Here is a 24,994-nt window from a genome sequence, read left to right as displayed (position 1 = left end):
TCCAGGCTTATGCTGACAGAGGCCTGCTTTTATTTATTTTTATTTATATCCTATGACTTATTTTTTAATCCCATAACTTCTTTTTCATAATACTTTTTTTAAACTTTTCATAAAACTTTAAATACTTTTTTCACAACTTTTTTTGCCACGACTTTTCCACATTTTTTATCCCATAACTTTTTCATCCTACATTTTCTAAATCCCATAACTTCTTTTTAGTTTGTATTCTTTTAATAAACACACTTGCATAGTTAATTACAATTTTGTAAAAATAAAAACTGATTATCTCATGCCAAGCGTGCCCAGCATTTGCACAGTCTCAATACCTCTAATACTATAGTTTTCAAGACACACAAAATTTTAAGGCAAAAACAGCACTTTGCAACAATTTAATAATTTATTACATTACAGTAGCATCACAGTAGCAGTCAACAATGCCACTTTAGGCAACAGTGTTTCAGTATTTCTATTATACATTCTGTTTACAAGAATTCATAAACTGGTAAAAGTCATTCTAAGAAAACTTGGCAAATAAAGCCTTGCATTGGAATTGGCATTTCTTTCTCTACTTTTCCTTCCCCCAGTTTCTTTCTTTCAAACTACAGTATTCATATTTTAAAGTGTTTTAACTTATTTCAAAACATTAAGATAGCAGTTACATTTATGAATAGTTATATTCTTCTAAAATGACTCTTTAAGATAAAGTTTTAGAGAAACTATATTATGGATAGGGCTGATTTACATTTTCACATTTTCTAAATATCAGCTTTGGTTTTAGAACTGACTTGTTTTCATTTCTGGAAAACCTATCAGGTTAAACAAATACTTTAAAAATGATTATATATTGCAATCTTTAAATAGATTTTTAATTATTTACTTCCTACAGAAATTCAAATTTATTCAGTTGAACCCACACTTTAAAATTCTGTTTCTGATTAAACTCTACCTTTCTAATGTTGCCTTCTAAGCAAATTGAAAGCTGCCTTATACTGAATGAGGAAGAGAACAAATACTTGGCTGAATGAGGTATTGCAAAGGACCACATGCACTTTGAAGAAAGACTTAAGTTATTGTTATACGATTTACATGCTATTTAATTTTTCTTAAATATATGACAGAATACCTACACAAAGAGTGGTATTTCAGTTAATATACTACATTTATTTTCCAGACTGACATTCAGCTTAAATATGCCAGTGTGTGATTTAATCCACAGGTACCTGATGAACACATTCTTGTCAGATTGGTTACAGGTGCTAAAGGCTATCTGAAGATCATTCCTAGTCATTTATATTTATCAGGGTAAAAGTGAAGTGATTTGAACTATAAAAATACCTTTGAAATAATTTATCAATGTATTAGGTAAACCCAGTTTCAGAATTATAAAGAAAAACTGTTAGACCAAATAAGGTGGCTAATTAACAGTGGTATGATTTCTAGCCCGAGGGTCTAAATTGGACTCAAACTGTCTTTAAACTGAACTCAAAGAATGCAAAAGTGGCAAGTTCAGAAAATAAAAGGCAAGAACAGGACTTGAAGTCCATTTTAAACCCTCGGGCTAGAAATCGTGCTACTGTTAATTAACCACATTCGTTGGTCTAACAGTTTTTCTTTATAATTCTGAAACTGGGTTTATCTAATACATTGATAAATTCATACAATTTGGAAGAGTCAGTCGAAGTCACAAGGACTTAATATTTGCACTCTTTCAGTGAATGCAGGCACATCTGTTATTCCATCTGTAAAATCGTATTATTGCTCTCCTATTAATGTCATATGTATAAAAGTATCATGAGGATGCCAAATGCTAAAAATGGAGATGGTCTAGTAACTAGAAATGCCCACCCCAGGGAGCGCACACACATCTCTCCCTGCATCCTAATACTGTGACGTATTTTGGAACACAGACATTAGAACTTCATGAACTTTTAGCTGTTGATTCTTTCCCAAGCATCTTAAAGTTATGATTTAGGCAATGTATGACTGAAATAATTCATTCATCATGTATAGGTACATTAACATACATATGGCACAAAATATGCCTCTAACTGAAACTGAGAGGTATAAAAACATATTTCACTCTTTGTGAAGAACTTTGTGAGGAAACATAACTCTGTCATTGTATAGACACTTTTTCTCATAATACTTGGACATTCACAAACATTAGATTGCACTGCAGCTTGTAAACATTTTAAGTTGCATAAACTTCGCCTTGATTTTCATGTGTAGTATAATACTGTGTACTAAAACTCCTTTTTGTTTCAACTAAGTACTCTCACATATATTGGTTTATAATAATGGTTGTTATTATTTTTAAAGTGTTTTCCATTCAAAGAAAAGAAGTAAATTCCTATGTCAGAGTAACTAATGTGGCTGAAGAATAGGTATTAGCCAGAGAGGTCTAGATGATAAAATCAATCTTCTAGCCTCAAAGAAGCTCCATGAACATAGAGGAAGGCCAGGTGTCACACAGCTTTCCTTCACTCAAATTCATTCTTGACTAGAGCCTGTATGCCTCTTCCAGGGACATTTAAACTCTTAAAGGATTTCTTATGATCTTCACTAAATACCTTAAGAAGAATGCCAACCAGTGCCCTTTTGTGTACTGGGACATATACTCATGTGATTAAAACAGGTAACATGAACTCTGACTTTAAAATGTATTGTAGATATAAATGCTCTAAGCTAGAAAAGGTTTTCCACATCCACAGTCAATGATGGGAGCCTTTCATTCCTCAGAAATAATCCCTTTTTAGGTCATCAAGAAAGGGTACAACTGCTGCAGCTCATGATGCAATATCTTCATGAGCCCAGAGCACATACAAATCCTAAGGGAACTACCATAGTACAGCGCTCATTTTTGGCACCAGAACAAATGAAACACACTCTATCCTGCACACACCTGCCAGAGCAGGCCACTTTCCTCTTCTGTGAGATTTTAAAAGCTTCCCAAAATGTTATTACTCCCATCCCCAATACACAGAAAATAGGGAAAAGGCTGTTTCCAGTTCTCGGCCTTTAAACAACTCTAAATGTCAGTACTCACAGTGGCATATTACAAAGTAATAAACAGTGCGCAATTGAGGGCAAACCACATATTGAGCTAATGAAGAGCTCACTGTGGTTAGGATTCGATCAAACGTAATAGCAGAACATAAGCACATTTTATCTGAATTCTGTAATGAATATACATGCTGCAATAACATTAAAAAAGCATGGCAGCCTGTTCCAAACCAGCCAGAATAGTTTTGTGCAAATTAGTGGGTCTTTGTGTGTTTGAATTCCCACCACCTAAGGGCAAACTCAATATGCGTGCTAATGACCTACAATTATCAAATTAAAAACAAAAATGCTAAAGGATGCCAGAGTGAACATCAGGGAAAGACCAACTCTCCCTTAACTTTTTACAAATAAATTTAAACGGTAAATTAGAAACACAAATAAATGTGAGCGGCTCTAGCATTCAAATGGAGTAAATGAATTGTGTAGGAGATGAACCCCGTAACTTTTTGTTGTTGTTGTTTTAAATTTCTTGACCAGCTCTTAGAAGATGATGATGTTTATCTCCCTGTTCTCGGCTGCCTGGTAAAAGAATGGCACGCGGGGTTTGCTGGGCAAGCCTGGGTGCTCCTGGGTGTCCTGCATTACAGGAGGCAGCTGCACGATCTGCTGTGCAGTGGGGTTGTCATGGAGAGAACCCTCCCTGGCCGCTCCTGGTGCAGGCTCCACATTGTTGTCCAGGCTCACTTCATAAAAATCTTCAGAGAGAGGGAGGCGGGGGTCTGAGCACAGTGCGAGCCTCCCCTGCCCCTGCCTGCCCACCCTGCCTGAGAGCTCTACTCACCATCCTGCTCACCGGCAGCCCCAAGTTCCTGGGGGGCTGGGGCCCCTGGAGTGGGCTCATCAGCAGGGTTCTGGGCAGCGATGAGGAATTTGCCATGCCCCTCATGGTTGCCCACAAGGGGCAACACCAACTCTTGCAGCTCCAGCAGCTTCACCTGAAGGGAGGGGTGCTCAGCTCCCACCCTGGAGCCTGCACCAGTGCCCATGCCCACCCCCATCCCCGCAGAGATGTTGCACGCCCTACCTTCATCTCCTCCTCCTTCTGGGCCAGCCTGATGACATCCTCCATCTCCTGGTGCCGCGTGTTTGGCACTGCCCCCTGGCTTTCATATACGGTGAAGGACTGTCCTGCGAGAGGACACGGCTCAGACACTAGGGTCCCTCCGACGGCCCTGCAGCTCCCCGTGCCCGTGCCCTGGCCTCCCGCTCACTCATGCCATCTGTCGCTCCAGAGGGCTGGACGAATCCAAGCTCTAGTCTCTCCACCTGCTCCGTCCCGTCCGCCTTCTCCTTCGGGAGGTCCATAAAGCTGCTCTGGAGCCAAAATAATGGGGTCACATCTCGGAAGTGACTTGTTCTGCCCCGCCCCCAATTTTCTTGGCCCATGCCAGGACTCACTCACTTTCAGCTTCACCATGGCCTCCTTCAGGGCCCGGTAGCTCTCCCCACACACAAACTCACCCCCAGTCCCTGGGGCTGGGGCCTCTGCCTCTGGCTCCTTCCAGGCGAAGGCCAACAGATGAGCCAGGTGCAGGCAGCATAGCCTTCGCACCTCCCGCTGCCCACATAGCCGTGCCTGCTCCTCCTGGGAACTGGCTCCAGCAGAGGTGAAAAATGCCACTTGAAGGCAAGAGGTGAGTATTCTTGTAGGGGCATAGACAGAACAAATGAGGCAGGGAGGTGGAGAACAACCCCTTCCCTTGGGGCCTCAGAGAGTGCACCTGTTGGTCACAGGTGACAAAGTGTCTGACCACTGGCTCCCAGAAGGGGTGAGGGGCCAGAGAAATCAGAAGGTGGGAAAACCAAGAGTATAAGGGGGTCTGGGAGGGACCACAGAGGAAGGTGGCAAAGCGGGGCAGGGAAAGTCAGGCTTACCGTGGCCTCCCAGCTCTCCAGGTCCTCTGGGATGTTTGGCATGGGCCGAGGCGCCTCCTCCTCCTCACTGTCCAGATGTTCTCCTCCATCTCCTGTAGGGAGGTGGCCAGAGGGGTCCTCAGACAACCCAACAAGGGAGGTACTGTGGGCCTACCTCTGTCCCCACCCTGACTGTGTAACCCTGAGCCAGCCTCTCCCCAGAGGGGAGTGAGCTGCTGTTCTTTATTTTTCCTTTTAAGAACCAAGATCTTGCTATATTGCCCAGGCACAGTCCCACTACCGGTTGGTGCGGGAGTCCTGACCGGCTCCCTTTCTGATCTGGTCCAGTTCATTCATCCTTAGGCAACCTGGTGGCCCCCTGCTCCCAGGAGGTCACCATATTGATGCTGAACTTAGTGCGGACACCCGGTTGGCATAACGACCAGCTGTTCTAAAGGTCTCTTCCAACCCCTCAATCCTATGCTGCTAACAGTCCCCCCTTCCTCCTGGGGCTCTCTCCTCTTCCTCTGAGTGGTCTCCTGTACCTTCTCCAGGGAGAGCCACGAGGCTTAGCTGGGTCTCTAGCTGTTGGTTCTGGTGGCTGGCAGCTGGTTCCTAAGGGGACGGGAAACAGAGTGAGAAGGCATGGAGGTTGCCAGGTCATCCCCCTCGGGGCCCCATCCTCAGCAACTCCCTCCCCTGGGTCTCCTGCAACTTTTGGTGGGCCATCTCAGCCACCGCTTTGCCCCAAGCTTCCTGCTGCTGCAGCTGGTCCACGAGCTGGGTCTGCAGCAGTAACTGCCTGTGCAGCGCCTCCTTCTCAGAGGTCAGCTGCTGATAGGTGGCCATGTACGGCTGCAGGTGACCCAGGTACTAGTCTCGCTGCTGCTGCAGACTCTGAGACTCTTGGCTCTTCAGCTCCACCTGCAGGAAGACCCTGGGCATGAGGGCACATGGTGGCTGGCTTCCAGATTCTGGGCCCATTAATAGGGTAGCGAGGGCACCGTGGGGCTCTGTCACCTGCCCAGGACCCTGGTCCCTTGCTCCAGGCCTAAGAGGCTTCCTCTCTTGCCTAGAACCCCATACCTTCTTCCCCAGCCTCAAATCTCATGTCCTTCTTCCCACCATTTAAACTGTAGGCCACAGACTGGTGGAAAAGCAGAGGGAGCCAACCACCATCTGCTAAGTGTGCTACATGCCTAATGCTTTCCAGGTATTCTCTCATTCAATCCTCAGCACCTCTGCAAGGAAAATGCTAACTTCCTTTTGAAGTCACAGAAACAGAGACTTAGAGATGAACAGTAGTTGAATGGTGACCAGTGGAACCCAGGCCAGAATCCAGTTTGAATCTAAGGAGGCTTTTTTGTTTTGTTTTGAGACAGTGTCACTCTGTGGCCCAGGCTGGAGTGCAGTGGTGCAATCTTAGCTCACTGCAACCTCCACCACGTGGGCTCAAGTGATTCTCGTGCCTCAGCCTCCTGAGTAGCTGTGATTACAGGCATGCGCCACCATGCCTGGCTAATTTTTTGTTGCTGTTGTTGTTGTAATTTTAGTAGAGGTGAGGTTTCGCCACGTTGGCCAGGCTGGTCTCAAACTCCTGACCTCAAGTGATTCTCCTGCCTCAGCCTCCCAAAGTGCTGGGATTACAGGTGCGAGCCACCGTGCCCCGATAAGGAGCCTCTTGTACCACTGTCTCTTCCCCTGTGACTGGGGGCTCCATGCCTCTAGCTGGGATGATGATGTCCCGATCTGGGAGGAGCCCAGGGCTACCCACCTCTAAAAGTCAGAGGGCAGGAAGCAAGAAACAGTCATAGGGCTGCCCTGGAGGGTGCTGGGGTCACCTGCCTCCCAGCTGGAGCTGCCTTTGGCCTGGCACCTCCCCTCCCCAGAGGCTGGTGCCCGCCTCCCAGCCCTTCTTGGATGGGGTGGAGGTTACCATCTCCTTCACCTCGTCTAGCTTCTCCTGCAGCTCCTTTACTTGCTGCTCCAGCTGCAGTGTGCTCTTTTTCTCGTTGTTCTGGACAGAGAGAAGCAATCAGTGGCCATCCACTGCAGCTGGAGACACCAGACCTTGGTGTCTGCCTCCCATATCACCAGGAAGGGTGGAGGCAGGTTAGAAAAATCATCCCTTCTCCCCCACAGCCATCAGAGCAGAGCCTGATGAGCTGTAGCTCACAGGTGCCTTTAGAAGTACAATTTCATGTGAGGGCTACACTGGCCCATTTTACAGGTGGGGAAACAAAGGCCTGGAGGGATAGGGATGAGGGCAGGCTCCCCAGGTGGGGCAACCCACCAGATCCTCGAAGCTGCACTGTGGCTCGGCCAGCTGCTTGTCGAGCTTGTGGTTCTGGGAGAGCGCAAGCCTCTCCTCCTGCTTTTGTAGCCTCTCCTCCTTCTTCCACAGCCTCTCCTCCTGGTCCCACAGCCTCTTTTCCTGCTTTTGCAGCCTCTCCTCCTCCTTTCGCAGCCTCTCCTCCTGCTTGCGTAGCCTCTGCTCCTGCTTTCGCAGCCTCTCACCCTGCTCCTGTAGCGTCTTCTGCTGCTCCCGAAGCCTCTCGTTTTGTTCACACAGTCTCTCCTGCTCCCGCACTCTCTGCGCCTCCTGCTCTCGGAGCATCTCCTCCTGCTCCTGGAGTCTCTGCTTTTGTTCCTTGCTAAGGAGACTCAAGGCCTGATTGTTTTCCACCTGGGATTGGAGCTTTCCCTCCAGACCTTCCACCTCCTGCCTCAGGTGTTTGGCCTCATCTTGTAGCTGTTCCACCACAGAGGTCACTGCTGGGGGCGCCAGGGATGGGGGCTTAGCTGAGAAATGAAGCAGACAATAAGGGCCTCTGGATTCCCCAACCCCTCTACCCACACCCCCCTCAAAAAAAAAAAAAAAAAACCTCTTGATGCACAGCTCCTCTCAGGCTTCCCAAACTTGGCCTCACTGCTAATCATTCCTCGCACCCAATGGTAGCCAATTTCCAAGCCACTTTCACATAGAGAGCACTGTGGGTGGCTGACAACGGGCACTCCTCCCTCTTTGCTGATGGGGACCCTGAGGCTCATGGAGATGACAAAACTTGCCGTCTCCTGGCACAGACCTCTTTCCCTCTGCCTCAAAGCCCTTCCACCCACCCACCTCCCTGGGGCATTCTAAGCCACCCCCACAGACCTCTGATGCCAGTCCTGCTCCCAGGTCACACCAGCCCCATCTTACCCATCTGGTTTTTGAGTTCAGACAAGCTCCTCTCCAGCTCCTGTATCCGATGTATGTCGCACTTCTTCTCTTCCTTCAATGTTCGAGCCTGCCCAAAGCACAGGGGAAAGGGCCCTGGAGAGAGGGGCTTGTGGCTGGATAGGCTACCATCTCACTCTCTGCCCCCATCTCCACAAAGCCCAGACCCATGACCACCTCTGGCTGTACTATTCCCATTTTACAGATGCCCAGAAAGATCCAGTGACCTATCTAAAGTGGGGGCTGAAGGGTCAGACCTCACCTCCACCGACATTTTCCACATCCTCTCCTGCCACCGGGCCCTCTCTCCTTTTATGTGTTTAGCGTATTCGTCTCGCTCTAGCTGGACTTGTTTTAGTGACTCTGTCACCTGCAAGAAATGGGCACAGAAGTTAGGAAGGGCTGTCACTGGTCCTCACCTGCTCCTGGCCACCTGGGGTCATCTTCCTTCCACATCCCTCCCTCTGCAAAGCCTCACCTGTGTCACGTGTGTGTTCAGCAGCGCCCGCTCCTTTATGGTCTGCTGCAACCGCCGCTGGAGGACCGCTTCACTGCAGCTCGAGGACTGGAGGGTGAAGAGTGAGAAGTTTCGATCTGGGGAGCCCGGGCAGTGCCCCTTAAAAGGGCTAGGGCTAGGCTCAATATACAACTCAGTAAAGATCAAGGCATTTCCAAGCCTATGGCCTGGTTATTAAAAGAAGTCAGTTAAGTTGGAAGGGACAGGGAAAGAGATCGAATTTACAGCTGGCTAACAGAGGCCCAGAGAGATCAGATAATATTGCTATTGTTATTACTGTTATTACTACCACTGTTTGAACCGTTATGGAGTGCTTCACCAGGTTCCATGCTAGCAATCCCATTTAATCCTCACAACCACCATATGAGACAGTTACTAGGATTACCTCTATTGTGTAGATGAAAAACATCGAGTGTTCGAGGTTAAGTGCTTGCCTAAGATCACTTAGACAGAGCTGGGATTTGAACACCCAGGTCTATCCTATTCTCTAAGCCCATTTTTCTTGCTGGGGGTGGGGACACAGATAGGAAGGGGGAAATTAATCTTTTGTTCACTTTTTGAAAGGATGATACATTCATATAGTCCAAAACTCAGAAGGTACAGAAGGGAGGTGTCTCCCAGGCACCCTGTTACTCTCTCCTGAGTTTTTTATGAATGCTTGCAGACATGTTTTTGTATATTATCATAGTACACACACACACACACACACACACACACACACACACCCCTTTCCTCTCTCTACAGAAATGGTAACATACTAAAGGTGCTCTTCTGTACCTTCACAGAACAACTACCCAATACCCCACCTAGGACTTGGCCAAGGCCACAGCCAGGAAAGGGCAGGGCAGGCACTTGGCCTCTGAGCTCTGCATCCAGTGCTCACTCCCCACAGTGCCCCCCAACTCACCCACAGCAGCTGACTCAGCCCCAGGCTGCCTCTAACAACCATACACAAAAGTAGTGAGAAATGACCATGCTGCCTTCTGGGCAGGACACTCCATCCTGCAGAAGGGACCTTTAGGCTCACTCCTCTATCTGGGAAGCCAGGCTGCCAGGGGATGGGGCAGCTGGTTGGACTCACCCTGTCCTCTTCCTGCTGCTGTGTAGACACAGCACAGAGAGCCCGCTCCAATTCTTGAATACGCTGTAAGGAGTATTGCAGGCGGCCAGCCAGATCCTTGGACTCTTCTGTAATGAGAGAGGTTGAGATGGGGCCCAAAAGACTCCCCCTAAAGACCTGTCAAAGTGACAGGTTGAAGGATGATGGGATGCCCAGATTCCCACCTTCGAAGTGTCGGGCAGCACGTTTAGTACGGTAAAGGGTGGTCTTCAAGTCTGCCTTTTCCAATGTGAGGATGTTGATTGTCTGGAATTGAACGTTTGGGAGAAAAGCCAAGGAAATGCTGAAAGAGAAGGAAAGAAACATTCTCCAGAGGACAGGAGAAAGCTCCCCACCCTCCACTCACCTCTAACTGCTCCATTTGTGCTTTGTGTATTTCATTGTTTGTTTTCTTTGCCTGTAGGAAGAGGAAGACAGAGCTCTTACCACAGGGAGGCAGAGATGGCACAGCAAGAGGCACGCCCCCAGAATGCCACCAATGCCCCAGGACAGGCCCACCCATGGGACCAGGTTATCAGGGACCCTGTGGGGATGGGGTGGAATCTGAGGGGTGAGCCTTCTTCCCCAGGCTGGGAGTGGGCAAGATGAGACTGGCGCCTCTGCATCTGAGTGTCCCCCAAACCCAGCAGTCATGTTGTGAGCAAAGAAATCACGTTACTTCTTCCAGCTGATGTTCCACTTGTTTCTTCTGCTGTTTCTGTGGGGAGAGTCAAATTCAGGTGACTGAGAGTGGCCCCCTCAACTCTACTCCCCAGACCTGGAAGCGGTAGGCAGGGTCCAGGAATGGATTTTAAAGGCAACATTCTCAGAACCAATGGCAACACAAACTGGTCAACCCTCCTCAAGCTCCCAAGGACAGAGGATTTGGGTCTTTGTTGGTTTTTGCCCACAGCCACAGAACTCAAAGTCTGAATCTGGATTCTCTTGAAAGGCCAGTAACATAAACCTCTAGAGAGGGAGTCTCAGGAAGGCCCACCCTTCTGCCAGCTTGTGATTTAGAAAGGTGCCTTCATTCAACAAACAGTTACTGAGCACATACGGGCCAGCTACGGTTCTTCACAGCAGATATAGGATGGAAAAGGACAGACAGGAGCCCTTGGCCCTCAGGTTTCCATTCTAGGGGCCTTTAAATCTCAGACTCTCAGAGCTAACAGAGAACTTTGATGCTCTACCACCTCCAGAAACACAAGCCCAAGGAGGACAGGTGGCTTGTCCAGACTCAAAGCAAATTAGGGACTGAGTCAGGGCAGAAATACAGGGCCCCTGACAACCAGTCAGGCTAGCGCTTCCCTGAGAGGTGACAACCTCAGGGCGTGTGTGGCAAGGACTGGAGCAGGGGTGTCTGGAGAAGAGAGAGTCGGCAAAGAGGGCAGTGACAGAAGAGCCATGCTGCATGCTCCTTGCTCTGGGGTCCCTCCAGGTGAGGCCTGGGTGCTCCAGCTCCCCATTTGCCCTTGGCACCAGGGGCCCCCAGCCCCTTTCTTCAGGGCCCCAAGGGGAAACTAAAGCCCAGGATTGGCAGCATGGAATCAGGGGACCCCACTGGACTCTTACCAATGATTCTATGTTTTCATTGAGTTGATTGATTGTCACGGAGCTTGACTCCAGGGCTACTGCTAGTTCTTGGTACTGGCTCTGAGGCACATGCAGAGAGGAGGAGTTGGAAGAGGATTGTGGGGAGAGGTAGAGAGAACAATCATTAGGGCTGGGGTCTGTGTGGGCTGTCTCAGCTGGCAGAGGGTCACCCAGCCCCCACTGTGAGAGGAGGTTGGAGGGCTGGCCTGCAAAGTCACTGCACCTCAGCCCAGGGCCTCTTACTTCCAGATCCTTCAGGGTAACAGATGATGCAGGAGTAATAAAAATGAGAAATTAAAAAAAAACTTACATGGGAAATAGTTATGTATATGGAGAAAGTATAAAAACAGCAAGGAGCTGGGCACAGTGGCTCACACATGTAATCCCAGCAGTTCAGGAGGCTGAGACAAGTGGATCACTTGAGGTCAGGAGATCAAGATCAGCCTGGCCGACATGGTGAAACTGCATCTCTACTAAAAATACAAAGATTAGCCAGGAATAGTGGCAGGTGCCTGTAATCCCAGCTACTCAGGAGGCTAAGGCAAGAGAATCACTTGAACCCGGGAGGCAGAGGTTGTAGTGAGCGGAGATCGCACCACTCCACTCCAGTCTGAGTGACAGAGTGAGACTCTGTCTCAAAAAAAAAAAAAAAAAAAAAAAAAAAAAGAGCCCAAATCCCACATGCCTGCTTTGTACGTTATTCCCAGATTACTTTTAAACTTTTAGGCGTCACCATTTCCAAGATGATAAATGACGCGGGGAAGGAAAAAACCCAATCAATCAAGCAGGTGAAGAAGCAGACAGAAACAGGCTGAAGGTTAATGGCAGCAACATAAAACAAGGCAGAGGCCAAGCATCCCCCAAGCCAAAGAAGCCTCAGGGCCATGCACAGCTGTAGACAGCAAGCCAGAGAGGGGTCTTGGCACTGCCTCACCTTCCACTTGTCCAATGGGGGAGCACTACCCCATTGGAGTGGTTAAGGTTGGACACCCGCACCTTCAGAATGTCCTGAATCTACAGGAGGTGACAAGGGAAAAACAAGGGCAGGGGGTGAAAGACAGAAGTGGCTTAGAGAGAAGCAAGAAAGTCAGGGTAGGAGGAAGATGTGGGTTCAGGAAAAGGAAATGCTGAAGAAGAGCAGAGGAGATTAAAACCATGGCCACCTGCTGCCTTGCCAGGGGCAGGAACAAATAGATGGAAAAGTCCCCTGAGTGACGCAGTCACAGAGTGGAGTCAGCTGACCAATGCAGATCTTAATACGCTCACTGGACCCCTCTCCTCAGGCCCAGGACATGGGCGATGAATCTGGTAGAGCTCCAGACCTCCACCTCCATTAAAAAAAACAGACTCCTGAGTAAGAGCTCACTTGAACTAAGGGGACTTCAGCTAAAAAACAAGTTTGAAAGACACTGATCTTATCCAGTATCATCTTACAGAGGAGGAAACTGAGGCCCAGCAGAAGAAGTGATTTTTCTGTGGTCACCCAGCAAGCTGGTGGCAAGTTAGACCTTCTCTTGCTCCTAGTGCCTTGGGCTCTCCTCACCACACCCTGGGCCCCCTTCAGTGACTCCTAGAGGGACAGCCTGATGGCAAGTGGCTGTACTCATTAGCCCAGCTTCCCCTTGAGAGTGGGGATCAGGAAAATCAAACAGCAATGACCATTTCCTGGGTATTCTGGGTGTTTACAGCAGGCCACGTACTAGGGGTTAACATGAAAACAACAACAATAAGGAATCTCATTTAAACTTCACAAATGGAAGTCAAACAATACTACCCCTATTTTACAGATGTGAAAAGAGAGGCCCAAAGAGCTCAAGCAACTTGCCATAAATCAGATCCCTAGCAGATGGAGAAGCAGGATTCAAACCCAGAATTCTTAACCAGTACCCAGCAATCTCAACAATTACCCTCTACTGCCCCTTGGGCCCCCTGTTCCCAGGAGCCTGGCCAGCCAAGACTCACGTCCCCAGGTGAGTGGCAACCACCAGAAGTGGTTGTCTCAGGGCTACTGTCAGTTTTTTTCTTTTTTGTCTTTGCTCCTGCTGGAACACCAGGGCTCTTCCTTTGCTGATATTCTTTTAGCTGTGGGAAAGAAGAGCAGTAATACTCATGAGAACTACCAGCCCCTACAGCCACACCCTCCTTACAGTTTTTGCAAAATACTCTTATACACCATCTGATTTAATGCCACCAACAACTGTACAAGGTGTTGTCACAATCACTTAGTGACTGAGAGGGATGGATATTATGGCTAAAAAAAAAAGTTGGGGGGGTAATAATGGAACTTAAACTCAGTCTTCTGACTCCAAGCTCTGGGGTTTTGCCATGAATCAGCAGCTGCCGGGGACCAAAACCAGACGCAGAGGAAGAAAAGTAAACATTACATAGGCAGGAACTGCACGCTGTGTGGTTTAGAGTCACACATCCTCACATGTCTGTTAGTGTGAAGAAGTGCACCAGTACCTCTCAAACTTTTATATCAATGTGTCCTCATGGCAGAAGGCAGCTTTTTTGTTAAATCTGGGAATTTATCAGAAAGAGGACAACCCAAGTCTCATTTCAGAGAGAAGTCTGGTATACTCTTAGAAACCTATGTGAGGGTCACCCCTAAGTACATTAATGTTTTTTCTCTCTCAAGAGAATCAAGGGAAACTGATGCTTCAGAAAGATCTCCCACATTTATCCTGTGGCACTCAATGTACCCTAAGTTGAGATGATATGAGGAAGATTCAAGCTGTCAAGTTCAGTTTCCCAAGATCTATTCCACAGAAGATGAGCAAATCTCACTTCAGAGACCACTGACTGAAGGGCAGTCTGGTCCCAGAACCGTGGACAATTAGAATATGAGGTGGAGAACTCGGAAAAAAATGTTAAAGTCTCTCTGGAGAGTAGAAGCCTGGGAGAAAACCAAACCAAACCCATTCTCCCATTACCACCCAGAGATACTTTCAACGTTTTGAGCTCACAGGGGAAGTGTAGGCTTTTCACACTGTCGATGTCTATGTGAAGGGAGTAAAGCAGCCTGAAACCTCTTGCTCCTAGGTCCCATAGTCCCCATTTCCCTTCTAGCTGGAAATTTGTGCTGTGACCAGAGGAACCAGAAATGGGGTGAGAATGCTTAGGGGACTGGGTTATAAGATCAAAGGCCGGTCTTGCAGCAGTAATGACAGTTCCTAGGAGGACTGTGACATCACTACATTCCACTCCTCCTGGGGGTGGGGGAAACCTCATCAGTGCAATGGCTGAGTTGCCGATCCACGATGGGGGAGGGGGGACGTGGGGCTGGGACCCAGGTCCTTGGAGATGCCAGTCCAGAGAGCCCAGGGAGGTCGGGCTTGGGTCAGCAGGAGGGGAGAGCAGAGTCTGCTCAGGGAACCCCAGGAGTCACCAGCCCAAAGTCACCCCGGGATGACTGGCGATGCTGGGGGCTTAGGGCTGGGGGACCCAGGTCCTTGGAGAGGTGAGCCCAAAGAACCCAGGGAGGTTGGGCTTGGGGTGGCAGGACGTGAGGGCTGAATATGGAGCAGGTATCCCCAGTAGTCATCCGCCCAAAGTCACCGCAGGGTGATTGGCGAGGGCAGAGGCTGGGCTGCTTGCTGAAGGGGCGGGGCTGACTGACAAGACTTTGGTGGGGGGAGTCCAGAGGCGCCGGGGTAGGGGGGCCCAGCCCGGTGTGCCTCAGGAGTGGTATGGACTCTGGGAGTGGTCTTGTCATCAGAGGGGATCTCTGGCTAGGTTGGGGGGCCATGACCTTTTTCTTGGCTTTTTACCTTTTTCTTGGCTGCTGCCAATTTGTTCTGTCGTGTTTCTTCTAATATCATGGGGTGGGGAGGGAGGTAGGGTTGGGGCCACATCAGCGAACACCTCCAGTCACCTACAAGGCTGCTGTGTGACTGAGCCAGAGGAGGCGTAACCAGGGCCACACTAGAATGCAGAATAGGGGTGTGGCCTTAATGCTCCAATCCCATTGGTCAATAAGAAAGATGAAAGGGAAAGGAGGCGTGGCCAGGCAGCAGTGTGCCCAGAGGAACCTGTGACATCACAAGGAAAGCTGCCCATGCGACTGCTGTCCCTGCCCACTTGGGGAGAGGGGCGGGGCCTGCCTACTCCGGGAAAGGGGAGGGCTGGTTTTTGCTTTAAAATGTTAAAAATAAACTTTAAAAAATATATGTGTTTATACTTTATATATATGTGTGTCAGTGTGTGTGTGTCTACATGTTCCTCCAGAGCTGTCTTCATTATCCAGCTTCTATGCATGGTCTATGATTTTGGCCTACATTTTTCATCTTCAGAGGGAGTATAAGAATTACCAGTATTACCCCAGTTAAGACACAAATCCTATAAAAATGGAAAATCCATAGCATGTTTGATGATTAATGAATGAAGTGGACTATATTATCCAACATTCCAATAAGGTAAAATAATCACAATGATTTCTCGGCTTTGGAAAAAACATTTCTCTTATTCTCCTACATTATTAAGATTTTTTAAAAAACAAGAAACATGTCTAATACCTTTAAAAACACAAAGCTTTTGGGCCGGGTGTGGTGGCTCACACCTGTAATCCCAGTACTTTGGGAGGCCTAGGTGGGTGGATCACCTTAGGTCAGGAGTTCAAGACCAGCCTGGCCAACATGGTGAAACCCTGTCTCTACTTGAAATACAAAAACTAGCCAGGTGTGGTGGTGGGTACCTGTAATCCCAGCTACTCGGGAGGCCGAGGCAGGAGAATCACTTGAACCCGGGAGGCGGAAGTTGCGTTGAGCCAAGGTCACGCCACTGCATTCCAGCCTGGGTGACAGACTGAGACTCCATCTCAAAAAAATAAAATAAAATAGTCAAAAATAAATAAAAACACAAAGCTTTCCATTTAATAAGCACTCAAAGCTCTTTACTGGTTTAAAGCAAATACAAGGCCTATTTTTCTAGAATCACCTGGCCTCTCTAAGCCTTGCAAATGAAACTGAATTTCTCACTTGATACTTGGCTATGATTTGCAATCATGAAAACCAAGAATTGTGTCATGTCACTGTGTATTGCTTGTTACCTGAATTCCACGCTAGGCTGGGATCAAGGGTTGAATCTTTCATGATTTGCTCCATAACCTGTGAGCTTCTTTTCCTACACCAAACTAAGCTTTGTTCTAGAGTTCTACAATTTACAGTTAGTAGACAAGAGTGGTTCTCAAAAATGTAGTCTCTGGACTAGCAGCAGCAGCAGAACCTGAGAACTTTTTATAAGTGCAAATTCTCAGCCCCACCCTGGACATGGTGAATCAGAAACTCTGGAGTAGGGCTCAGCAATCTGTGCTGCAGTCATCCCTCCAGGTGTTCAAGAACCTCTGGCATACAGCAGGTAGAAAAATGTGTTTCCTTCTGTAGGTCCAAAGCCAGGGATACCATATGTTCTGTCTTGATATGAAACAATGGCATGCAATTAAAAGACATAAATCTCCTTCCTGCTCCCACCCTCCATCCAATGTGTTTTATTTTTATGAGTTAAATAAGAAAACAAATGGCAGAGATTCAGCCTAAAAAGTATATTTACAAGTGTCAGTTCTCATCCAGCCTGATCTCATACAATACCATTTACACTCTCTTACCTCTCAAGTTTTTTAAAAAGTGTCTTCACAATGTAAGTCTCAGGCACACTAGCAGTTCTATAATAAAACACCAAGTAGATCAGAATGTCCAAACTTACTAGAGAAGAAAAGTGGAATCACTGGCTGTATTTTCAAGTTGCATTCAACAGGAAATGTAAGTTTTGAATTCTTTTCACCTTCACATTTCCAAGTGAATAGCATTACATCAGAATACTCCATTCTTCCAAAGCCTCTAGCCAGGCAAAGTTTTACTGTATTACTTCTTGCTTTCAATAGATATAAAGCAGAGTCCTGGTAGGCACATTTTGTATGCCTGCAAAGATGCAGAAGTAAACAGTTCCATGTATTCAATATTAAAACAAAAGTCCTGCAAACCTCGGATGGTGAGTGTAATACATCAGCACTAGCACCAAAGCCTCAAATATAAACAGATACCAATATCACCACTAGCAAACAAAATGAGCTCTCGGCCAGGAGCAGTAGTTCACACCTGTAAACCCAACACTTTGGCAAGCCAAGGTGGGAGGATCACTTTAAGTCAGGAGTTCAAGACCAGCCTGGGCAGCATAGTGAATTCGCATCTCTACAAAAAATTTTAAAAATTAGCTGGGCGTGGTGGCACATACCTGTAGTCCTAGTTACTTGGGAGGCTGATGTATGAAAACTGCTTCAGCTCAGGAGTACGAGGCTGTGGTAGCTATGATCATGCCACTGCACTCCAGCCTGGGTGACAGAGCAAGATCTAGATAATTACAGTCTGTCCTGCTCCTGTTTATGTTAAAATGCTTTCAATCAGCAGGATAAAAATTAAGTGAAATGTGACTTGGGAGCTTGGCCAGAAAATAGGCAATGGAGAAACAGGCACTTCCCACAAGAATAAAAATGGCCAATAAGCACATAAAAATGATTCAAGGCCAGGGCCGTGGCTCACGCCTGTAATCCCAACACTTTAGGAGGCCGAGGTGGGTGGATCACCTGAGGTCAGGAGTTTGAGACGGGCCTGACCAACATGGTGAAATCCCATCTCTACTAAAAAATACAAAAATTAGCCAGGCATGCTGGTGGGCACCTGTAATCCCAGCTACTCGGGAAGCTGAGGCAGGAGAATCGTTTGAACCCAGGAGGCAGAGGTTGCAGTTATCCGAGATTGCACTGTTGCACACCAGCCTGGGCCATAGAGCAAGACTCCATCTCAAAAAAAAAAAAAAAGTTTCAAAAGCACTAGAAACCAAAGAAATACAATGAAAACAATGAGATTTTCTCCTTAAATATCAGCAAAGAGGACAAATGGAAAGGGGATACTGGAGCTCTGCCCCTGTTGGGAGTATAAACTGAACCAATTTTTCTGCAGGATAATTTGAAAATTTCTATTAAAAATCTTAAAACTATTTTATGTTATTTTTCTCCAGAAATTCTACTTCTATGACTTCAGCCCCAAAATGCTTGCTTGCATCCATTAAAATATATATATAAGAAAATTTACTTCTGGGGTGGCAATGATTAACTTAATATACATCAAGCTTCTAAAAAGATAATGCCAAGGATATATTTACTGCCATAGAAATATGCCCAAAACATAGTGACAAAAGACTATATATTACGATTCTACTTTTTAAAATGTTCATATGCATAAAAAAATATAAAAAGCAACAAACCAGAATGCTTTCAGTAGCAAAATTAAAGACTTTTCTTCATATTTTGTCTTCCAAATTATTACAAAAAGAATGCAATTTTCTTTATAATCAGGGAGAACTATTATTTTCATTTATTTACATATAAATTTCTTTTCTTTTCTTTATTTTTTCTAATGTATGTATCACATGTACCCTAAGAGCTTGAATCCCTACTTCTTGAGGTAAATCAGACCATTTCTGTCTCTATCAACTTGCCTTTTTTGGACATTTCAAATCAATAGAATTATACAATATGTGGTCACATGTCTGGCTTTTTACTTAGCTAAGGTTTTTGAGGTTGGTCCATGACATATAACAGGTTTTGGTAGTTTGTTCCTTTCATTACTGAGTAGAAGTCCATTGATGGATATATACCACATTTTGTCAGCAGAGAACATTTAAACTTTGCTTTCAACTTCCTATGGTCTAAATGAAACCCGTGGAACACAGGACTTACAGCGAAAGCTGCTGTGCATGTCAAAAGAACTACTTATCAGAACCAGCTTTGTCATCAGGAGCCTGAACTGCTGCAGAAATTTTTACCATTTTGCAACTTCCTGTTTACAAGCAGCTTTTGTGCTACTACACATCAGGACTTTTGAAGCATCTGATACATCCATCTAATAAGTATGAGCATGTGTCTGAGTGGACAAGTAAAACCATCTATGCTACACTGCATATTTTTTCCTCCCCCAGACTGGACCAGGGAATCTCTCAACTTTCTGGAGTATCCTGTCTCCATTGACAAAGCTGAACAGTATTAAAGATCCTGCTGCCTTTGTTAGGCAGATTTGGAAGGGAGGCCCAACAGCAAGGGTGGAGAGGAAAAAGAGAGGGGAGCTTGTGGAACAGGAAGCCCCCTGGGGTCTGCGCATGGCTCCCAGCTGTTGAGGATGTTGTGGATGGGGAAGTGCTGATGGTGTCCCGAGGCAAGCCTAGCACCTGCACTGGGCCCAGAAGGTCTTGACTTTGGCCCCTTACCCACGTTCCAGAAGTGTTTACAAGCTGGTTTTGCTTTTCTTCTTTTCCCAAATAATCATTACTTGGTAGTTAGTTATTAACCTTTCTTTGGGAGAGGGATGGGGCTTTAAAACTGAAGAACATAATTTTCATTCAAATTTCAAAAATGGAAAAAAGTTACTTTGTAAACAATTTTCTACACAAACCAAATGGCAGCTGTTGAAAATCTCAATAAAGTGTTAAATGCATTTGCTGCTGTTAGAAGAAATACAGTAAAAATATTTAAAATAAAGAAAAAAATTTGCTGGCAGTGGTACCATTTGCCCGAGGTTGGGTCGCTGTGTCATCATACTGTGGTGGGGGTATATGTGGTGTATATGTGTGAAACTCTTCATCTCAGGATGGATCATAATGTGAGCTGCAGTTTTCCTTCCAAATAGGGTTACAAAGTAGTAAAACATGGGCTTGGAAGTGACAGACCTGAGTGAATCAGCCAAGCTTAAAGAAAAACCCAATAAAATTAACTTTTAATAATCCTGAGGTTGGTTTTTGAAACAATAGATACAATGATTTACTCTAAGCATCTGGTTATGATTTTCAATTAGTAATACATACTGTCTCGACCCTTTTCTTTTTTTATGGAAACAGAGGTTTCACCCAGAAAACCCCAAAACAGTGACTTTTTATTTTTTTAAGACAGGGTGTCACTCTGTCGCCCAGGCTGCAGTGGAGTGGTGGATCTCAGCTCACTGCAGCCTCGACCTCCCACCTCAGCCTCCCGAGTAGCTGGGACCACAGGCACCACCGTGCCTGGCTAATTATTGTATTTTGTGTACAGACGGGGTTTTGCCATGTTGCCCAGGGTGGTCTCAGACTTCTAGGCTCCAGCCGTTCACCCACTTCAGCCTCCCAAGGTGCTGTGTGTACAGGTGCGAGCCACTGTGCCCAACCTGCAGTGACTTTTTAAAACATAAGTTCAAGCATCTCTTCCTAACTCCTTTAATTGGAGGTATCTCTTCTCTCATTCTCCTCATCTTTGGTGTTCCCCCAGAGTTCACTGCTGTCCGGATGTACAACATATATTTCAAAGTCAAGGCTGGGCTGGGTGCAGTGGCTCACGCCTATAATCGCAGCACTTTGGGAGTCCAAGGCAGGCAGATCGCTTGAGTTCAGGCAAGGTAAGGCAGGCTCCCAAGGCAGAGACTGAGGCTGACCCCTGCAGCCCCCTACTGCAGGGGGGGAACACTGGGATAGGCAAGGGTCTTAACCTAGAAAGCCCCAGCAGTTCCTGTGACCATCGAGACACCATTGAGGCTTGGCGGTGGTGGAACCCAGGAATGGTCTTTGAACCCACCACCTGGAAGGTGAGCCAAGGATAGTCCTGGCCCAAAGGCTCCCCTACCTGCAGGCAGTGGGCAGGCCCAGTGAGCGGACCCCAGGAGCCCAGACCATGAGCTTACCTGGCCAAAGACAGCAGCCAGCACCAAGACACCAAAGAGGGCGGGTAGAAAGATCATCACATAGGGGTTGACTGTGGCGGCACCAGGTTCCTCTGTACTTCTGGAACACACAGGCCCCTCCTTCCTATCCCTGAAGTGCCCCGTCCCTACCCCAGCACCCTGAAGACCAGCCCAATATATGCATTTGTCCTGGGTCAGCCCCACTGTCCAAGCAACTGCAATTTCTCACTAGAGAGCCAGGGCAGGGCAGGGTATAGGAGGGGTCCCTGGAAGATGCCCCCCAGAATGCCCTGATGCCTAAAACATTCCCCATTGGGCCTTCTCAGGGAGGGAGGCTTAAGACAGCCTTGTTCTCTCCAGCTACCTCCATCACCACTGGAGCCCTTACAGGCATCAGGGGAGAGAATTGGCTCACTGGAGCCAGGAACAGCATGGACACAGCCCTGGGGCTGAGGCTAAGTAGGCTCTGGGAGACCATCACTCTCTCTTCAAGCTTTGGTCTCCTGGCCCTCTACAAGCCAGGCTGTTTCAGGCTTTGCATTAGGCCTTGCACGAGACAGAGTTGAAACACAGCTGGTGGACACAGTGGGCTTTAGGGAGGTGGCACATACCTGGGGGTGGGGGCTAGGTAACAGGGAACGGAGGCCCTGGGGCTAGCGTGGCCTGTCTGGTGGTGGCACAATGGGACCTGCACCACATGAGGACAGAGGGTCCACCTGGAGGAGTGGATCAGCCAGATGGCCACCAAGCTGGATGGCCACCGCCAGAGCCTGCAGGACAGCAGAGGGGGCTAGGAAGGGACAGAGGACAGCTGAGGGGCAGGGAATGTGGGTTCCTCCATACAGACACATGAGTCTTCCCTAAGTGGGTCTTCCCCATGGGGGTGAGGGGGCATTCAAGACACACCTCCAGCCCACCTCAAACCATCTCAGGAGGCCACCACCAACTCACACAGGCCAGCTGCATTGTCACAGTGACCCCAGAACAGCACAGCCCTGTCCTTCAGATAAATAAATGGAGAGAGTGGTGCATATCACAGCCAGGAGCTGGGACTCAGACCCAGGTCCAGCTGCAGTGCTGCCTCAATGGCTCCACCTGCACCTCCTCCGGGACTCAGTTCCTGCTAACAAGTTAACACTTGAGTATGGGTGAAATAGGTGCTATTATCCCTTCTGGCTGCTGGGGAAAGGGAAGCAAGGCACAGATGACTTGCCCAAGGCCAACGTATCATGGCTGGTTCAACCCCATCTGTCTCAGCCAGCACATCCCCAAGGCAGAGGCTTTACTGTGATCCAAACCTGGAAGGTGGCACTCCTTCCAATGTCCCACCCAGGGCACAGAGCATGCAGCCCCATGTTTGGGGAGGTGACAGGGTGGGGAGGTGACAGTGTGGGAAACAATCTGGCTAGGCCAAGGCCTCATGGAGCCCAGGGTTCCCTAGGACCAGGAGAGCTCTGGAGCCCACACTGACACCCATTGGAAACCTGGAATCTGCACCTGCAGGAGATCGGGAGAGGGGTTCGGTCTCCGATGCACCTGCAGCAAGGTGAGACAGGCACAGGTGGGCACCCTGCTTCCAACCAGTGTCAGGTGGGCAGGAAGCAGATCTCCTGCCTGACCTTCCTCTCCTGCCTCCCCCAAGCAGAGGAGAAGGGGCAGCCGCCCATCAGGCCATTGCCCAGATTGAAGCCGCTGAAGCTAGGTCCCAACAGGTGAGTGTGACCCCTGACTATCCCAGGCCTGGCCCAAGGCAGTCATGTCTCTGATGAGGACCTGGTGGACAGATGTGATGTCTCCAAGTGGCTCTATAAACCTCTTGAGGATAATCAAGGAAATGGGCAAAAACATCATGCTCAGCCAAGAACCTGATAGGCACAAGGGGGACCAGGGCAGGTAAAAGTCAGTTTGGGTTCAGGCCTGGCCCCTGGAAGGATGGTGGATGAAGGGCCAGCCATGGTGAAAGGGAATGGATGGCCACGGGCTGGGTGGTCAGGACTGTCAGCTCCTGCAGCCCCTGCAGAACATCTGCCCAGGCCTGGCTCTGCGCTCAGCCTTCTGCCTGGAGCCACAGGTGCCTGGACACCAGCCTCAAGTAGGGATGGTGGTAGGAAAGGCACTTGTGGCCACACGTGGGCACCTAAGCATGGGACAGAGGGGTATCATGCCCCAAAGAAATCATAGAGGCCAAGAGCTTAAGCATATGTGACACCATCAATAAATCCCCTTGTCCTGGGTCACATCAGTTAAGTCAGAGCCTACTCTGACCCTGAAGCTGCAGCTCAGTCTGACTGAGACTCACAAAGAGATGTTAGTGCTGGGCAGGGGGACTGGCCCAGCCTGCGATGTCCAGCAAAGCTGTGGGCTGGACAAGAATCTCTGAAGATTAGTCCAGGACAAGGACAGCTGTGTCTGGGCAGGGAGTGGGGGCAATGCCCAGGGGGCAGGAGACCTGAGGACCTTTAGGTAGGATGCCAGGTCAGGACGTGCAGAAAAGAAGGTGGCATGGCAGCATCCTGCCCGAGGCCAGGCTATAAACCTCGGGGCCGCCCTGTCTAGCCTAAACCATGCTGCCACCCAGATGCCATCCTTCAAATGTGAGGCAGGGCTGGGAGAGCCCCCAGACCCCTCATCCCTCCCACCCCAAGCTGGTTCCCATCCCTCACCAGAAGGAAAGTGAACTCTTCTATGGGACACAGCCTGCCAGGTTCTCTATCACCTGGGTGAAGGGGCTGGGGAAAGGGGGAGCTGCAGCTGGGTGAGAAAGAACCCAGGTCCCACTCTTTCCCTACCTGACAGGTGACCTCAGGCAAGCTGCTTTCTTTGCCTGGGGACAAGGAGAGTCATAGGGAAGGGGCCAGGTTAAGAGGGCTCCACCCTGGAGCCCAGAGCTACCCACAGGGAAAACCCCCCATCCTCCCAGTTCTGCTCCCAGCTCATGCTGCTGGGATAACATCCTCCCCATCAGAGAGGCCGTGGGAGGCAGAGGCTGACCTTTGCTCCTTCATGCCCCTCAGCGGGTTTGGGTCCACCTTCATCATGATCAGGGAGTGAGTCCCTGGGATTGCAAAGGTGAGGGGCAGCTTCTTGGGCTCCAGGTGCTCCCAGGTAGACCCTGCAGGGCACCAGAGCTAGAAGGGTGTTAGGGAGGCTGGGTGCAGTGGCTCAGGCCTGTAATCTCAACACTTTGAAAGGCTGAGGTGGGCAGATCACGAGTTCAGGAGATCAAGACCATCCTGGCTAACACAGTGAAACCCCATCTCTACTAAAACTACAAAAAATTAGCCGGGTGTGGTGGCATGCACCTGTAGTTCCAGCTACTTGGGAGGCTGAGGCAGGAGAATCACTTGAACCCGGGAGGCAGAGGCTGAACAGTGTTAGGACCTGAGCTCTGCCTGGCCATGGTGACTCTGAGCCACGTAACCCTACATTAGTCTCAGTCTGTCACTGTGTCTCACGGGGCATGTCAGCATTACCTTTGGAGTCAAAGTAGGTAAGCCAGGGTAACCAGAGTTCCCAGTAGGGACCAAGACCAAAGGATGCAGGGGTCGGGCCTGTCCCAGAAGGTCAGGCTGAACAAGAGGCTGTGTCAAGCTGGGGCAGCTGAGGTCCTGCCCTTCAGGTTACAGGCATCTGGGTCCTGGTCTAGACCCTCATATGCCATCCAGAGACCCAACCCTAGGGACAATTCCTCCCAGGCTGGTAGCAGAGAGTCGATCCTTGTACTCACCTCACCAAAAGCTCTGAAATGAGGGGGTCTGTGGGTGGGGGAAAGACTCTTCAGGAAAAGGTTCTCAGGGGCAGGGAAGGTTTGAGCTGGGCCTTAGGGCAGCCAGAGAGGTAGGTGACAGGCCCCCTCATAAAGCCTGCCAGAGAATGCAGGAAGGACACAGAGGTAGTGGTGGGAACATTCTGGAAGACAGCAGGCAGCCTCCCACTAACCGATGGGGCCG

At 48.5% G+C, this 24,994-nt stretch overlaps 1 protein-coding gene and 1 pseudogene across 4 annotated transcripts; both read right to left on the bottom strand.

The window, feature by feature from the left end:
* Nucleotides 1-378: 378 nt before the first annotated feature.
* Nucleotides 379-22,052, bottom strand: GOLGA6B (golgin A6 family member B). Of its 4 annotated transcripts, XM_063795254.1 has the most exons (19): nt 21,045-22,052; nt 16,043-16,164; nt 13,312-13,431; nt 11,329-11,409; nt 10,433-10,471; nt 10,121-10,171; nt 9,939-10,020; nt 9,736-9,842; nt 8,616-8,702; nt 8,400-8,507; nt 8,120-8,207; nt 7,211-7,719; nt 6,866-6,934; nt 5,463-5,532; nt 4,939-5,030; nt 4,275-4,377; nt 4,088-4,191; nt 3,845-3,998; nt 3,160-3,758 (listed from the first exon to the last, which is right to left on the bottom strand). In XM_063795254.1, the coding sequence occupies exons 6-19, from the start codon at nt 10,133-10,135 to the stop codon at nt 3,544-3,546; spliced, it is 1,803 nt and encodes a 600-aa protein (XP_063651324.1). In that variant the 5' UTR covers nt 10,136-10,171; nt 10,433-10,471; nt 11,329-11,409; nt 13,312-13,431; nt 16,043-16,164; nt 21,045-22,052; the 3' UTR covers nt 3,160-3,543. The 4 variants fall into 4 exon arrangements, with proteins under 4 accessions (XP_024205044.2, XP_063651324.1, XP_063651323.1 ...); XM_024349276.3 differs by lacking the exons at nt 16,043-16,164; nt 21,045-22,052 and adding an exon at nt 15,120-15,468 and having other exon boundaries at nt 379-3,758; XM_063795253.1 differs by lacking the exon at nt 21,045-22,052 and having other exon boundaries at nt 16,043-16,891.
* On the bottom strand, nt 14,423-15,142 carry LOC107968370 (uncharacterized; annotated as a pseudogene).
* Nucleotides 22,053-24,994: the final 2,942 nt, after the last annotated feature.

The sequence above is a fragment of the Pan troglodytes genome, chromosome 16 (assembly GCF_028858775.2).
Source record: "Pan troglodytes isolate AG18354 chromosome 16, NHGRI_mPanTro3-v2.0_pri, whole genome shotgun sequence".
NCBI lineage: Eukaryota > Metazoa > Chordata > Mammalia > Primates > Hominidae > Pan > Pan troglodytes.
Note: the sequence above shows the minus strand (reverse complement) of the source record. Positions and strands in the feature narration are given on the sequence as shown.

What these genes read in the sequence shown, in the direction of transcription:
- GOLGA6B (XM_024349276.3), bottom strand. Translation starts at nt 15,203, where the DNA reads ATGTGGCCCCAACCCTACCTCCCTCCCCACCCCATGATATTAGAAGAA. An exon ending in TGGCAGCAGCCAAGAAAAAG is followed by an intron (nt 13,432 to 15,119) that starts GTAAAAAGCCAA and finishes TCTTTCCCACAG; the next exon opens with CTAAAAGAATATCAGCAAAG. An exon ending in AGCAGCAGGAAGAGGACAGG is followed by an intron (nt 8,703 to 9,735) that starts GTGAGTCCAACC and finishes TTCACCCTCCAG; the next exon opens with TCCTCGAGCTGCAGTGAAGC.